The sequence below is a fragment of the Nerophis ophidion genome, linkage group LG18 (genome assembly GCF_033978795.1).
Source record: "Nerophis ophidion isolate RoL-2023_Sa linkage group LG18, RoL_Noph_v1.0, whole genome shotgun sequence".
NCBI lineage: Eukaryota > Metazoa > Chordata > Actinopteri > Syngnathiformes > Syngnathidae > Nerophis > Nerophis ophidion.
In genome coordinates this window covers 48,974,031-48,991,285 of record NC_084628.1, presented here as the reverse complement: position 1 = coordinate 48,991,285, position 17,255 = coordinate 48,974,031, and the positions used below count along the sequence as shown (strand labels likewise).

General features: G+C 36.8%; 1 protein-coding gene across 3 annotated transcripts in view; it reads right to left on the bottom strand.

Annotated features, from left to right (window-relative positions):
- Positions 1–4,606: 4,606 nt before the first annotated feature.
- Positions 4,607–17,255, bottom strand: part of LOC133537294 (fructose-bisphosphate aldolase C-like) — a 33,660-nt gene continuing 21,011 nt past the window's right edge. For all 3 annotated transcript variants that reach the window (XM_061878295.1, XM_061878297.1, XM_061878298.1), the window contains 2 exons: positions 14,984–15,081; positions 4,607–5,026 (listed from right to left, as the gene is read on the bottom strand). In XM_061878295.1, coding sequence (XP_061734279.1) covers positions 14,989–15,081 — 93 coding nt within the window. In that variant the 3' untranslated portion in view covers positions 4,607–5,026; positions 14,984–14,988. The remainder of the gene's footprint in view (positions 5,027–14,983; positions 15,082–17,255) is intronic.

Genomic DNA, 17,255 nt, shown 5'->3' with positions numbered 1-17,255 from the left:
TACACATACTGTCTATAGTGCTGTATAATATACATATTCTGCTCTGTATACACATATTTTCTATAGTGCTGTATAATATACATACTCTGTTCTATGTACACATACTGTCTATAGTGCTGTATAATATACATACTCTGTTCTATGTACCCATACTGTCTATAGTGCTGTATAATATACATACTCTGTTCTATGTACACATACTGTCTATAGTGCTGTATAATATACATACTCTGCTCCATGTACACATACTGTCTATAGTGCTGTATAATATACATATTCTGCTCTGTATACACATATTGTCTATAGTGCTGTATAATATACATATTCTGCTCTGTATACACATATTGTCTATAGTGCTGTATAATATACATACTCTGCTCTATGTACACATACTGTCTATAGTGCTGTATAATATACATACTCTGTTCTATGTACACAAACTGTCTATAGTGCTGTATAATATACATACTCTGTTCTATGTACACATACTGTCTATAGTGCTGTATAATATACATACTCTGTTCTATGTACACATACTGTCTATAGTGCTGTATAATATACATACTCTGTTTTATATACACATACTGTCTATAGTGCTGTATAATATACATACTCTGTTCTATGTACACATACTGTCTATAGTGCTGTATAATATACATACTCTGTTCTATGTACACAAACTGTCTATAGTGCTGTATAATATACATACTCTGTTCTATGTACACATACTGTCTATAGTGCTGTATAATATACATACTCTGTTCTATGTAATCATACTGTCTATAGTGCTGTATAATATACATACTCTGTTCTATATACACATACTGTCTATAGTGCTGTATAATATACACACTCTGTTCTATGTACACATACTGCCTATAGTGCTGTAATATATACATACTCTGTCCTATGTACACATACTGTCTATAGTGCTGTATAATATACATACTCTGTTCTATGTACACATACTGTCTATAGTGCTGTATAATATACATACTCTGTTCTATGTACACATACTGTCTATAGTGCTGTATAATATACATACTCTGTCCTATGTACACATACTGTCTATAGTGCTGTATAATATACATACTCTGTTCTATGTACACATACTGTCTATAGTGCTGTATAATATACATAGTCTGGTCTATATACACATACTGTCTATAGTGCTGTATAATACTGCCTATAGTGCTGTATAATATACATACTCTGTTCTATGTACACATACTGTCTATAGTGCTGTATAATATACATATTCTGCTCTGTATACACATAATGTCTATAGTGTTGTATAATATACATACTCTGCTCTATGTACACATACTGTCTATAGTGCTGTATAATATACATACTCTGCTCTATGTACACATACTGTCTATAGTGCTGTATAATATACATACTCTGTTCTATGTACACATACTGTCTATAGTGCTGTATAATATACATATTCTGCTCTGTATACACATATTTTCTATAGTGCTGTATAATATACATACTCTGTTCTATGTACACATACTGTCTATAGTGCTGTATAATATACATACTCTGTTCTATGTACCCATACTGTCTATAGTGCTGTATAATATACATACTCTGTTCTATGTACACATACTGTCTATAGTGCTGTATAATATACATACTCTGCTCCATGTACACATACTGTCTATAGTGCTGTATAATATACATATTCTGCTCTGTATACACATATTGTCTATAGTGCTGTATAATATACATATTCTGCTCTGTATACACATATTGTCTATAGTGCTGTATAATATACATATTCTGCTCTGTATACACATATTGTCTTTAGTGCTGTATAATATACATACTCTGTTCTATGTACACAAACTGTCTATAGTGCTGTATAATATACATACTCTGCTCTGTATACACAAATTATTCTCATCTTGCTCTTTGCTGCTTAGCTTAGCAGATAGCTAACTGATATAATACTTGATGAAAAAAGAGACCCAAGTGTCTGGAGTGTAGTTTAGGCTAGAGATGGCCGAATGATAATGGATTTTTTTCCGATATCCAATACTCCGACTTTGTTCAACTCTTAATTACCGATTCCGATATCAACTGATAATGATACATACAGTTGTGAAATGAACACATTATTATGCCTAATTTTGTAGTGATGCCCCTCTGGATTCATTAAACAATGTAACAAGGTTTTCCAAAATAAGAGAACAAGTCATGGAAAAAAGTGCCAACATGGCGCTGCCATATTTTTTATTGAAGTCACAAAGTGCATTATTTTTTTTAGCATGCCTCAAAACAGCAGCTTGGAATTTGGGACATGCTCTTCCTGAGATAATCCTGATACTCACTACAACTCTGGGAAATACTATACTTGGACTTTCACAACGTGCATTATTATAATTTTTTTTAAACATGCCTCAAAACAACAGCTACAAAAACAATGAAGGCACACAGCTTCAGTCCAGACTATACTAGAGTCAGAAAGCAAACAATAAGATAGTCCTCCTTTAGTGCAAGACTACCTGGCAAACTGTATAACAGGATATGATGAAGTGGGCTCAGTCTGCCCTGCTCTAACATATTTGTATGAGAAACACAAATGTTCTGCAAGCTGGTGGTGAGTGCTTGAAGTGGCCTAGCAGTCAGCCAGAGCTCCTGAAATGCTGCATTGAGACAGGCCACCTGACCACAACGTGGGCTTTCGCCTTGGGGTGGTTTTTGTTGTATTTTTGTTTTTTCTCGGCGCAGTCTTTTCATGACAACTGTGTGGTACTACTTTTTTTTAGTGTTTGCTTTTCATCCATCTTCCGCTTGTATCCATCGTATATCTCCTTATGATTCTTGAGATCAAATTGCAGTCATTGAAAATGACTTTTTGCAGTCATTGTAAATTGCCAGTTTTTTATCTGTCAGACACACTTTAAAAAATAATCCCAAACCATAGACATGGTGTCGTTAGTCAGTCACCAAGCAAACTGGCTTGTTATAGTCACGGCTACAGCACCGGCAACAACACACTCTTGTTGTTGTTATGCTCGCGGCGGTTTGATGAGGTCATTAAGCGTCGCCAGTAAAGCTCTCATGCTGCAGTAGTCAACTCCTGTGTTGTGTGGAGGGGAGGGGCTGCTGACTACTTCTCCCTACGTCCGTGTTTAACCAGATATGTACTCCTCCGCACAGCAGCGTTTTAAAAAGTCATTCATTTTACTTTTTGAAACCGATACCAATAATTTCTGATATTAAATTTTAAAGCATTTATCGGCCGATATTATCGGACCTCTCATACTGCTCTCTACCTGCTGTCTGAAACACACACACAAGCTGGCTACGGCAAGACAGGAGGGTCAAAATAGAACCCAAACTGCAAAACGGATTTCCCCCACTAGGTGTCTTAGAAAACACTGTATGTGTGTTTATGTGTGCGTACACATGAAAAACATAACAAATACATGAAGATTACAATGAACAGAGTTGTACTTTATAGATGTCCGGGCCCTATGCAATATGTACACATATGTTCTATATAGTATACACTTTAACTGACCTTTAATTGACTATGTTTGTCTTTTTGTAGGTGGCTTAAATACGTGGTACTGCTGACCGCCGTCTAACTTTACGTTACTGTGTGTGATACATTGACTAACGTAACGTTATGTGTAGGTACCTCATGCAACCCTGCTTTAAAAAAAAATCACTTGACAAAAAGTATGAATAAGGTAGCGAACTGCAGCAGAACTGCAACAGATTGCCGTGTTTGCAATGATGTTATAACCACAGACATGTTATAAGTAGACACAGCATTGGCTGCTGTGACTCGAGAAATTTGGCCTCCATCTTGAAGTGGTGATGAGGAGCCTGCGAGCAGCCTAAACTGACAGTTGACAGGTAGAAAACAAAGATGGTGTTCAGTGTTTTCTTATATATATATATATATATATATATATATATATATATATATATGCAGTGTATATTGATAAATATTGTGTGTTGTGTTAAAGTAAGTTTCTTTCACCTTGGCTGATAATGCAAGAAATAAATATGTTTGTATTTCTAAAATTGTGTGCATCAAATTGAATAATAATATGGTTTTGTTTGGCTAGATGAAAATGTACTGCAAGACATGATGTAACAAAATAGTGCATGAATGAAATGTGTAAGACTAGCTTTGGAAGTAAAGGTGTGGCAAACTATTTTAAGCAGAAATAAGATTGTATGAATGTAGCTTAGTTTGGCATTTTGTAATTGTATTTTCTATCTTTCTTTTCTGGGAGTTTATTAGTTTTTTGATAGGTTAATCGGTAGAAAATGGATGGATATTAAAGTTGAAGTTAAAGTACCACTGATAGTCAGACACACACACCAGGTGTGGTGAAATGTGTTCTCTGCATTTGAACCATCCCCTTGTTCACCCCCTGGGAGGTGAGGGGAGCAGCGAGCAGCAGCGGTGGCCGCGCCCGGGAATAATTTTGGGTGATTTAACCCCCAATTCCAGGCCTTGATGCTGAGTGCCAAGCAGGGAGGTCATGTTTCTAGTCTTTGGTATGACTCCAGACCCTCCGGTCTCAGGCTGGACTCTCTGACCACAAGGCCAGTGAGTAAATATTTCATCTCAGACTTTAAAGGACATGCAAAACATGTTTTATTCACACATTGATGGACAGGAAACAACATTAAAGGTAAAGTTTTCATACATGAAAAAATTCTTCAATCTTTTCAATAGCAGCTGGAATTTGTTCTTCCTTTTTTAGGAGAAGAGTTGTTTCATCTGCTGACTCAGCATTATTTCAAAGAAGGTGATAACAGACATCTTGACAAGTAAGACACAACTATTCATTTTATCATTAAGTCCTCTAATTAACTCCTGAAACTTCAAACCAAATCCAGTGTTCCGGGACGAGAATCAGGAAGTCCTGGTCCTGGTCCTGGTCCAGTGAGTCCAGTGGTTTGTAAAAGTCCAAGAAGAGCATGATGTGTGTTGCAATGTTGTATTGAATGATGTCAGTCATAAGTTGTATGAGAGGAGGAATCTGCCGGGCTGAGAAAACACAAATAGAAGAAGTTGATTCCAACTGAGCTCACCGCCATCAAACACTTCCTTGTAATGAAGTCATGAACGTGTGATGACTTGCTGCAGACCAAGAACAAGTCATGTTTACATAAGACATGTTAGATAAAGAGTGTTCCAACAACCACAAACTAGGAACAAGGACGTTAAATTGGGACATAACATCAATAAAATAAGGGCTGTCAAATTGCAGGAGTTAACACCTGAGGTTAATCACAAAGAATTAGTACATTCATCTTCAATACACAAAGATTATTCAGGCTATTTATTTGGATCTTCACCTTAACTGCAATCAGGAGTCAGTGCAAGGTTTAGTGAGTCTGCTCGCTTGTTTCCTCAGCTTTGATGTTTCTTGCTGCATTAAGAAATATGAGCATCAAGTCAAGCAGCAACCTTCACATATATTCTCAATATTCAGTGTTTTATTGTTCTTACATCCTACATCTCACTTTCTTTTCACTTAAAAAGAACATCTCAAAACCGGAATGAACTTTAGTATTTTAACTCAATTATATGACATCAAATATAGAATGTGGGATTTACTATATTGACTATAAACAATAAAACAGTGAATATTGGGGATATATTAATGTTGCTCCTCTACTTGCCAGACCAGCTCCTCGATCAACATATTTTATAATCCAACAAAGATGCAACATACACGGCAACAAAAGGATAAAGAAAACAGAAAACATCCACTTATTGGATATAATGTCACTGTTCTGCAGAACTTTCTACAACAAAGTTCTGCAGAACAGTGAAACAGTAAAAAAAAAAAAAAAGCATGTCTTTCTCTTGACAAAAAACTTAATGACTGGTGTGTTTGGGAACCGTTGGAAATATTTATGTGCAGTAAAACCTTCCTAAATGTGTGTTTGATCTACTGAGCAAACAATTAAAAACTAAGGTGGTTTTCTCGACATTTGCCTAAATATGGCCAAGGACACGCATTATTGGGTATTTCCTGGAAAAATCTGATTCGCAGGAGAGAATTCCTCTGCCATTTGCAAATGTTTCTTTTTTTTTTTTTTTGAGTGGTCAGCTAGAAGCGGCCCTCTGTCTCCGACTCCCTCCTGGTCATGTGACACCAGTTTCTCTTTCCACGACCCCTTTTATCCTGCCTTTGAATGCCACCCAATTTTCTACCGCTTATTCCCTTCGGGGTCGCCGGGGGCAACTGAAGCCTATCTCAGCTACAATCAGGCGGAAGTTGGCGTACACCCTGGACAAGTCTCCACCTCATCGCAGTGCCTCTGAATGGCCAATCTGTAATCTTTCACCTTAGCCATTTGTGACACATCAAGCAATAATCATGGATGTTCTCATTCTTCCAGCTCTTGTATTTTCTCCGTATTTTTGGGGGCCTGGATTAATTGATCCAAACTACCTGCTGACATGGGCGGGGTTTGGTGGTAGAGGAGGTGTATACTATAGCGTCCTGGAAGAGTTAGTGCTGCAGGGGCTTGTGGGTATTCGTTCACCGCGGATTAACGACATGAATCACTCAGTGAACGACAACGTTTGTGATATTTTGCTATTTTCTTTGTTATATTTTTAAAGGTAGGCTACAGAACATTTAGTTTTTATGTTGGCATTTCTGGCTCTTAATTTATTTGTTTTATTTTGAAGGTATTTATTTTAAGTTTACATTTTCTTTGCGACAGAACATTTAGGTTTTATGTTGGCATTTGTAAGGGTTTCTTAATTTAATATTTGTTTTTGCACTAAACAAACGAGGCCTATTTATTTAACTGTTGATTGCAAGCATTTTAGTAGACTATTACTATTTGTTTCATTTCCCACTTTTATTTATCCCGTCACAGGGATATATATATATATATATATATATATATATATATATATATATATATATATATATGTTTCATGCCATTGGCATCTGTTCTCCATTTATTCTCCAAGCTAACGGCTAATGTTGACTCAAGCCACATGCAAACAAACAAACACACAAGCGCCCCGTCCCCATTATCTAAACAAATATAATTTTTATTGCATATTTAAGTTGATATTTCCATTTTTATATTTTTAAATGTAAGCTACAGAAATGTTTGTTTTTATGTTTGCATTTCTGGCACATGGTTTAATATTTGTTTTGTTTCATTTCCCATCCATCCATTTTCTACCGCTTATTCCCTTTTAGGGTCGCGGGGGGCGCTGGTGCCTATCTCAGCTACAATTGGTCGGAAGGCAGTGTACACCCTGGACAAGTCGCCACCTATTTATTTTCCTTTTGTTTGCACATTTAAGTTGATATTTTCTGTGTTGTATTTTTAAAGGTAGGCTACAGAACATTTAGTTTTTATGTTGGCATTTCTGGCTCTTAATTTATTTGTTCTATTTTGAAGGTATTTATTTTCTTTTTGTTTGCATATTTAAGTTGACATTTTCTTTGTTACAGAACATTTAGTGTTTATGTTGGCATTTGTTAAGGGTTTCTTAATGTAATATTAGTTTTTGCAGAGAGTGATTGACCTCTGGCCCACAGAACTGTAGCTGAGTGATTCAGGCTGGCTTCACCAACCTACAAGAAGTGACTGCTAGTCGCTGAAGACATGATTCAGGTTGGCGCTGCACTCACTCACTCATTCAGAATCAGGACTCGTGATTCATGGACCTGCTGACACAGAGAAGTGAGTGTGTCGCGGAGGATGACGTCACATTGAGGCGCGTCGTTCATTGGGTGCTGAGGGCTTGTGTCGTTGGCCGACTGACACACAGCGAGATCTGCCGCTGGGGAAGCTGTTCCTGACTGACTCATGATTGGCCGACCTGCACACAGAACTGATGCTGCACAAGTGATTCGGTGAACAAATGTTTTAAACGAATCAATTTAAGGAACTGATTCTAGTGATTCAGTGCAGTCAAAAGAACTGCTGATCCCATCACTACTGTAGAATCACAAAAGTGACTGCAAGACATACTTGGTCAACAGCCATACAGGTCACACTGAGGGTGGCTGTATAAACAACTTTAACACTGTTACAAATATGCACCACACTGTGAACCCACACCAAACAAGATTGACAAACACATTTGGGGAGATTATCCGCACCGTAACAAAACATAAACACAACACAACAAATACCCGGAATCCAATGCAGCCCTAACTCTTCCGGGCTACATTAGGGGGCGGGGTGTATATTGTAGCCCGGAAGAGTTAGGGCTGCATGGGATTCTGGGTATTTGTTGTGTTGTGTTTATGTTGTGCTGTTCTACCAAAACATTCTTGTTTGGTGTGGGTTCAAAGTGTGGTGCATATTTGTAACAGTGTTAAACTTGTTTATGCAGCCACCCTCAGTGTGACCTGTGTGGCTGTTGATCAAGTATGTCTTGCAGTCGCTTTGTAGAAGTCAATCTCAAACTGTGACTGGGTTGATACGCTATTTCCACAAATTGTGCAAGACGATAAAAGTAGTATATACACAATGTGCTGTCAAATTGATGGTTTGGGGGTGATGGTTACCCTGGGGGGGCACCTAGAGTCGGACGTCACCCGGTAAATCCGAAGGTATACAATTGTGACGATGTATAGCGCGATTCATAGGAAACTTGCGGGTCGCATCAACATTAAGTTTTCACAGCAGGGTGTGGGCCGTAAAATATCGTCTAGCGGGCCACAATTGGCCCACGGTCCGCGTGTTAGAGACCCCTGCTTTAGATCTATAAAGGAAAGAAGAAAGTGAAGGTATATCTATAACTGAATACATTTACATTTGACTTCTTTTTATATTATTTATTTTCTTGAATGAAGTAACGTTTATGACAACCTTTTTCCAAAAGACGGTATATAATGTGAGATATAACAGGACAATGCAGACCTTGATCATTTGTTTTCAAAACGCTTACAAAAAAGCGGGACCCCAAAAATTTACTGTGGAACCCCATTTTTATGACTTGATGGGGTCCATGGGACCCTGTCAGTTAGGGGTCCATGTTGGGAATTTTCAAAATTCCTAGCACCAAAACTGCTGTCAACAGAGGAGAAAAAATGCTTTATTTCACTCAATCTATTATTTCTAAAGCAAGTTGAAGTATGATTGGCAAATGTTCAGCTCGTCCCGGCCTTGGCACGCATGTTGGTGTCCTCTTTTTGACATTTCACAATATGCTCAGCCTACAATAGCACTTCTGAAGAACTAACATGTAAACTACTCACAAGTCAGCTGGAGCCTATCCCAGCTGACTTGTGGCGAGAGATCGCAGGGCATCTTTTTTTCAATCAGCCCCCCGCCACCCCAAAGGGAAATGAGCAGTAGAAAATGGATGGATTATTAAATCAACATAAAAAAAACACAAGATACACTTATAGTTAGTGCACCCCCCCCCCCAAAAAAAATGGAACTGTTTTTATCTTACTTTACTTGCTTTTTTGTACAAGAAAATGTTTTTGTTTTTTTAAAATAAAGGACATTATCTTCACCGGATCAGGTTGTCAATTTTAGAAGGTTCCTAAAACCTGGTCCAGTCCAGATGATGTCCAGGTCGGGCTCAGCAACCTTTTATGTCCACGCCAAATAGCAAACATAACAGATTGCACGTCATCTATAAACAAAATTACATTTTCAAAATAAGTATTTCAGAACTTCCCGTCTATTTTGATATTTTTTGCCATCATTATCAGTTACAACCAAAAAACTTTCTCAAGTTAATAAATGTTTTAAAAAAAAGTAATACTAAGTGAATGTCTATTTTCAACCTCTAAGACCAGTACTATAATTATATGGACTAAATCATGACTGTCAAGAAACTATCCTAAAGTAACAGAAACAACATCAAGCCTCAGAAACAAACCAATACTTCAACACATTTCTTTAACTTACACCCAAAACAAGGACACAATATGACAATACCAAAACAAAAAGGATGACACAATATGACAATTCCAAAACAAAAGAAGACACAATAACAAAACCAAAACAAAAGACACAATAACACAATATCAAAACAAAACAAGACACAATATGACAATACCAAAAGAAAAGAAGACACAATACCAATACCAAAACAAAAGACACAATACCAAAACAAAAGAAGACACAATATGACAATATCAAAACAAAAGAAGACACAATATGACAATACCAAAACAAAAAGGATGGCACAATATGACAATACCAAAACAAAAGAAGTCAAAATAACAGTACCAAAACAAAAGACAATAACACAATACCAAAACAAAAGACACAATATGACAATACCAAAGCAAAACAAGACAATATCAAAACAAAATAAGACACAATATGACAATACCAAAAAAAGAAGACACAATAACAATACCAAAACAAAAGACACAATAACACAATACCAAAACAAAAGACACAATATGACAATACCAAAACAAAACAAGACACTATATGATAATACCAAAACAAAAGACACAATAACAATACCAAAATAAAATAACACAATACCAAAACAAAAGAAGACACAATATGACAATACCCAAACAAAAGAAGACACTATATGACAATACTAAAACAAAAGAAGACACAAAAACACATTACCAAAACAAAAGAAGACAATATGACAATAACAAAAACAAAACAAGACACAATATGACAATACTAAAAACAAAACAAGACACAATATGACAATACTAAAACAAAAGAAGACACAAAAACACATTACCAAAACAAAAGACAATATGACAATAACAAAAACAAAACAAGACACAATATGACAATACTAAAAACAAAACAAGACACAATATGACAATACTAAAACAAAAGAAGACACAAAAACACATTACCAAAACAAAAGAAGACAATATGACAATACCAAAACAAAAGAAGACACAATTTGACAATACTAAAACAAAAGAAGACACAAAAACACATTACCAAAACAAAAGAAGACAATATGACAATAACAAAAACAAAACAAGACACAATATGACAATACTAAAACAAAAGAAGACACAAAAACACATTACCAAAACAAAAGAAGACAATATGACAATAACAAAACAAAAGAAGACAATATGACAATACCAAAACAAAAGAAGACACAATATGACAATACTAAAACAAAAGAAGACACAAAAACACATTACTAAAGACACAATAGTAAAATAAATGCAGGATGTATTCACACAGCAAACAACAATCATGTGACTCCATCATATTCCACAGTTTGAACATTTTTCACTTGGGTAAGAAATGATAAATGATTTTAATTTGAAAATAACAATTTTGCACATGGATAATACTTTTGTAGATTCATTTGAATATTGTATCCCACGGCAACGGGCAGATTTCTTTATGAAATACAAATTATTTCTTTTTCTTTTTTACTTCCTTTTTGCCAACTACAATTTCTTATTGGAGGTTCACAAAGTAAACATTTAGTAGTTCATAAAGAATTATTTCTTGCCATCTTTTGCCAATGACTGCAGTTAGTTGAAGACATGAGAAGCTTCAACGTACAAACTTGTACATTCACCACACTCCCTCATCCAACATTCTCATGGATCATGTCATTGATTCTCATGGATCATGTCATTGATTCTCATGGATCATGTCATTGATTCTCATGGATCATGTCATTGATTCTCATGGATCATGTCATTGATTCTCATGGATCCTGTCATTGATTCTCATGGATCATGTCATTGATTCTCATGGATCATGTCATTGATTCTCATGGATCCTGTCATTGATTCTCATGGATCCTGTCATTGATTCTCATGGATCCTGTCATTGATTCTCATGGATCATGTAATTGATTCTCATGGATCATGTCATTGATTCTCATGGATCATGTCATTGATTCTCATGGATCATGTCATTGATTCTCATGGATCATGTCATTGATTCTCATGGATCATGTCATTGATTCTCATGGATGATGTCATTGATTCTCATGGATCATGTCATTGATTCTCATGGATCATGTCATTGATTCTCATGGATCATGTCATTGATTCTCATGGATCATGTCATTGATTCTCATGGATCATGTCATTGATTCTCATGGATCCTGTCATTGATTCTCATGGATCCTGTCATTGATTCTCATGGATCCTGTCATTGATTCTCATGGATCCTGTCATTGATTCTCATGGATCATGTAATTGATTCTCATGGATCATGTCATTGATTCTCATGGATCATGTCATTGATTCTCATGGATCATGTCATTGATTCTCATGGATCATGTCATTGATTCTCATGGATCATGTCATTGATTCTCATGGATGATGTCATTGATTCTCATGGATCATGTCATTGATTCTCATGGATCATGTCATTGATTCTCATGGATCATGTCATTGATTCTCATGGATCATGTCATTGATTCTCATGGATCATGTCATTGATTCTCATGGATCCTGTCATTGATTCTCATGGATCATGTCATTGATTCTCATGGATCATGTCATTGATTCTCATGGATCCTGTCATTGATTCTCATGGATCATGTCATTGATTCTCATGGATCCTGTCATTGATTCTCATGGATCCTGTCATTGATTCTCATGGATCCTGTCATTGATTCTCATGGATCCTGTCATTGATTCTCATGGATCATGTCATTGATTCTCATGGATCATGTCATTGATTCTCATGGATCATGTCATTGATTCTCATGGATCATGTCATTGATTCTCATGGATGATGTCATTGATTCTCATGGATCATGTCATTGATTCTCATGGATCATGTCATTGATTCTCATGGATCATGTCATTGATTCTCATGGATCATGTCATTGATTCTCATGGATCATGTCATTGATTCTCATGGATCCTGTCATTGATTCTCATGGATCATGTCATTGATTCTCATGGATCATGTCATTGATTCTCATGGATCCTGTCATTGATTCTCATGGATCATGTCATTGATTCTCATGGATCCTGTCATTGATTCTCATGGATCCTGTCATTGATTCTCATGGATCCTGTCATTGATTCTCATGGATCCTGTCATTGATTCTCATGGATCATGTCATTGATTCTCATGGATCATGTCATTGATTCTCATGGATCATGTCATTGATTCTCATGGATCATGTCATTGATTCTCATGGATCATGTCATTGATTCTCATGGATCATGTCATTGATTCTCATGGATCATGTCATTGATTCTCATGGATCATGTCATTGATTCTCATGGATCCTGTCATTGATTCTCATGGATCATGTCATTGATTCTCATGGATCATGTCATTGATTCTCATGGATCATGTCATTGATTCTCATGGATCATGTCATTGATTCTCATGGATCCTGTCATTGATTCTCATGGATCATGTCATTGATTCTCATGGATCATGTCATTGATTCTCATGGATCCTGTCATTGATTCTCATGGATCATGTCATTGATTCTCATGGATCCTGTCATTGATTCTCATGGATCCTGTCATTGATTCTCATGGATCATGTAATTGATTCTCATGGATCATGTCATTGATTCTCATGGATCATGTCATTGATTCTCATGGATCATGTCATTGATTCTCATGGATCATGTCATTGATTCTCATGGATCATGTCATTGATTCTCATGGATGATGTCATTGATTCTCATGGATCATGTCATTGATTCTCATGGATCATGTCATTGATTCTCATGGATCATGTCATTGATTCTCATGGATCATGTCATTGATTCTCATGGATCATGTCATTGATTCTCATGGATCCTGTCATTGATTCTCATGGATCATGTCATTGATTCTCATGGATCATGTCATTGATTCTCATGGATCCTGTCATTGATTCTCATGGATCATGTCATTGATTCTCATGGATCCTGTCATTGATTCTCATGGATCCTGTCATTGATTCTCATGGATCCTGTCATTGATTCTCATGGATCATGTCATTGATTCTCATGGATCATGTCATTGATTCTCATGGATCATGTCATTGATTCTCATGGATCATGTCATTGATTCTCATGGATCATGTCATTGATTCTCATGGATCATGTCATTGATTCTCATGGATGATGTCATTGATTCTCATGGATCATGTCATTGATTCTCATGGATCATGTCATTGATTCTCATGGATCATGTCATTGATTCTCATGGATCATGTCATTGATTCTCATGGATCATGTCATTGACAAAAATATTTCCTCGTTCAAACATGTTTCCAAAAGAAAGTCTCTCCATCTATTAGAATATTAGAGTTCATCCATATTTTCTGATGCAATCTCTTTTTTCTGGCATTTTTCATGGCATCTTTTCTTTGGAACAGCTAGCAAACCAAACATCTTTTGCATGACAATATAACTCACTGCACTTTTCTACAGCCTTTAAAACATGCTTAATGGCACCCGGACAGCAGCAGACCTTCACAACAATTACACTTTAACAACTTTTCTCTGATTTCCTTCATAATGTTTTCAAGTAAGATGTGTGATGACCTGATTCAGTAAGACTTAGTAAGAGCTCTAGATGATCTGAGTGGTGATGACCTGGTTCAGTAAGAGTTAGTAAGAGCTATAGATGATCTCTGAGTGGTGATGACCTGGTTCAGTAAGACTTAGTAAGAGCTATAGATGATCTCTGAGTGGTGATGACCTGGTTCAGTAAGACTTAGTAAGAGCTCTAGATGATCTCTGAGTGGTGATGACCTGGTTCAGTAAGACTTAGTAAGAGCTCTAGATGATCTCTGAGTGGTGATGACCTGGTTCAGTAACACTTAGTAAGAGCTCTAGATGATCTCTGAGTGGTGATGACCTGGTTCAGTAAGACTTAGTAAGAGCTATAGATGATCTCTGAGTGGTGATGACCTGGTTCAGTAAGACTTAGTAAGAGCTCTAGATGATCTCTGAGTGGTGATGACCTGGTTCAGTAAGACTTAGTAAGAGCTATAGATGATCTCTGAGTGGTGATGACCTGGTTCAGTAAGACTTAGTAAGAGCTCTAGATGATCTCTGAGTGGTAATGACCTGGTTCAGTAAGAGTAGCAGGAGCTATAGATGCCGTGGGCAGAATCTGGGTAGTTTTCGGCGCCCGTGTACTTCCCTCGACATGCCAGACTGTTGACCTGTTGCAGAGTAAACAAATGTAGTAAACAAAGAATGTCAACATATTGTTGTTCATATTTCCACAGCACTTCTGCCTAATTGACTCTGGTAAGGATGGAGAATACAACAACTTTTGAAAGTGCATCAAACAACCCAAAAGGGGAGAACATAGTGATTATTTGTGCCATCACTTTGTAACACTGCAGTTTGGATTATTTCCATCTTTTGTGTTTGTATCAACAGTAGAAAGTAGTCATCATTTAGCAATAATATTCTGTGTAAGAACATGTCAAACATCTACTTGCTGCTTCAACTTGCTGGATTATTTACATTGTTCTGCTTATCAACATGAAACTAACTCCATTTACAACAATCGCCAGTGACAAAAAGTACATCCAACTTCTTTTCCCAATTGGCACCAACAGTTAATGGGCACCAATAGTTATATGGCACCAATACTTAATGGGCACCAATAGGCACCAAATGTTTAATGAGAACCAATAGTTATATATGGCACCAATAGTTAATGAGAACCAAAAGTTATATATGGCACCAATACTTAATGGGCACCAATAGGCACCAAATGTTTAATGAGAACCAATAGTTATATATGGCACCAATAGTTAATGAGAACCAAAAGTTATATATGGCACCAATACTTAATGGGCACCAATAGGCACCAAATGTTTAATGAGAACCAATAGTTATATATGGCACCAATAGTTAATGAGAACCAAAAGTTATATATGGCACCAATAGTTAATGGGTAGCAATAGTTATATATGGCACCAAAAGTTAATGAGAACCAAAAGTTATGTATGGCACCAATAGTTAATGGGTAGCAATAGTTATATATGGCACCAATAGTAATATATGGCACCAATACTTAATGGGCACCAATAGTTATATATGGCACCAAAAGTTAATGGGCACCAATAGTTATCTGGCACCAAAAGTTAATGGGCACCAATAGTTAATGGGCACCAATAGTTATATATGGCACCAATAGTAATATATGGCACCAATACTTAATGGGCACCAATAGTTATATATGGCACCAAAAGTTAATGGGCACCAATAGTTATCTGGCACCAAAAGTTAATGGGCACCAATAGGCACCAATAGTTAATGGGCACCAATAGTTATATATGACACCAATACCTAATGGGCACCAATAGGCACCAATAGTTATATGGCACCAATACCTAATGGGCACCAATAGTTATTTGGCACCAATACTTAATGGGCACCAATAGTTATATGGCACCAATAGTTATATATGGCACCAAAAGTAAATGGGCACTAATAGTTATATTGCACCAATAGTTATATATGGCACCAAAAGTTAACGGGCACCAAATAGTTATCTGGCACCAATAGGCACCAATAGTTATATGGCACCAATAGTTAATAGGCACCAATAGGTATATATTGCACCAATAGTTAATGTACCAATAGTTAATGGGCACCAATAGGTACCAATGGTTAATGTACTAATAGTTAAAGGCCTACTGAAAGCCACTACTAGCCACCACACAGTCTGATAGTTTATATATCAATGATGAAATATTAACATTGCAACACATGCCAATATGGCCTTTTTAGTTCACTAAATTACAATTTTAAATTTCCCGGGAGTTCCGTCTTGGAAACGTTGTGTAATGATGACGTGTACGCAAGACGTCACGGGTTTATAGGAAGTATGAGCACTGCACACACACACAGCTAAAAGTTGTCTGCTTTAACGGCACAATTACACAGTATTTTGGACATCTGTGTTGCTGAATATTTTGCAATTTGTCCAATTAATATTGGAGAAGTCACAACAGAAAGATGGAGTTGGGAAGCTTTAGCTTTTGGCCCCCCAACACACGGTGATTCTTTGTTTAAAATTCGCGGAGGTGAAACTTTACTATGGATCAGAGTGGACATGGATCCCAACTACATGTCAACCAGCAGGTTTCAGTGAGAAAATTGTGGTTAAAAAGTCAGTTCTTACCGGATATCAGCTGAGCTTGTGCCGTCCATGAAGCTGCCGTCGACTTCCCTGAGACACTGGCATCAACACCCGGCCGTGGACGTACACTTCCGACTATCAGGTACTGTTAAACTCACTAGTGGACACACCCTTACGACTATCAGGTACTGTTAAACTCACTAGTGGACACACCCTTCCGACTATCAGGTACTGTTA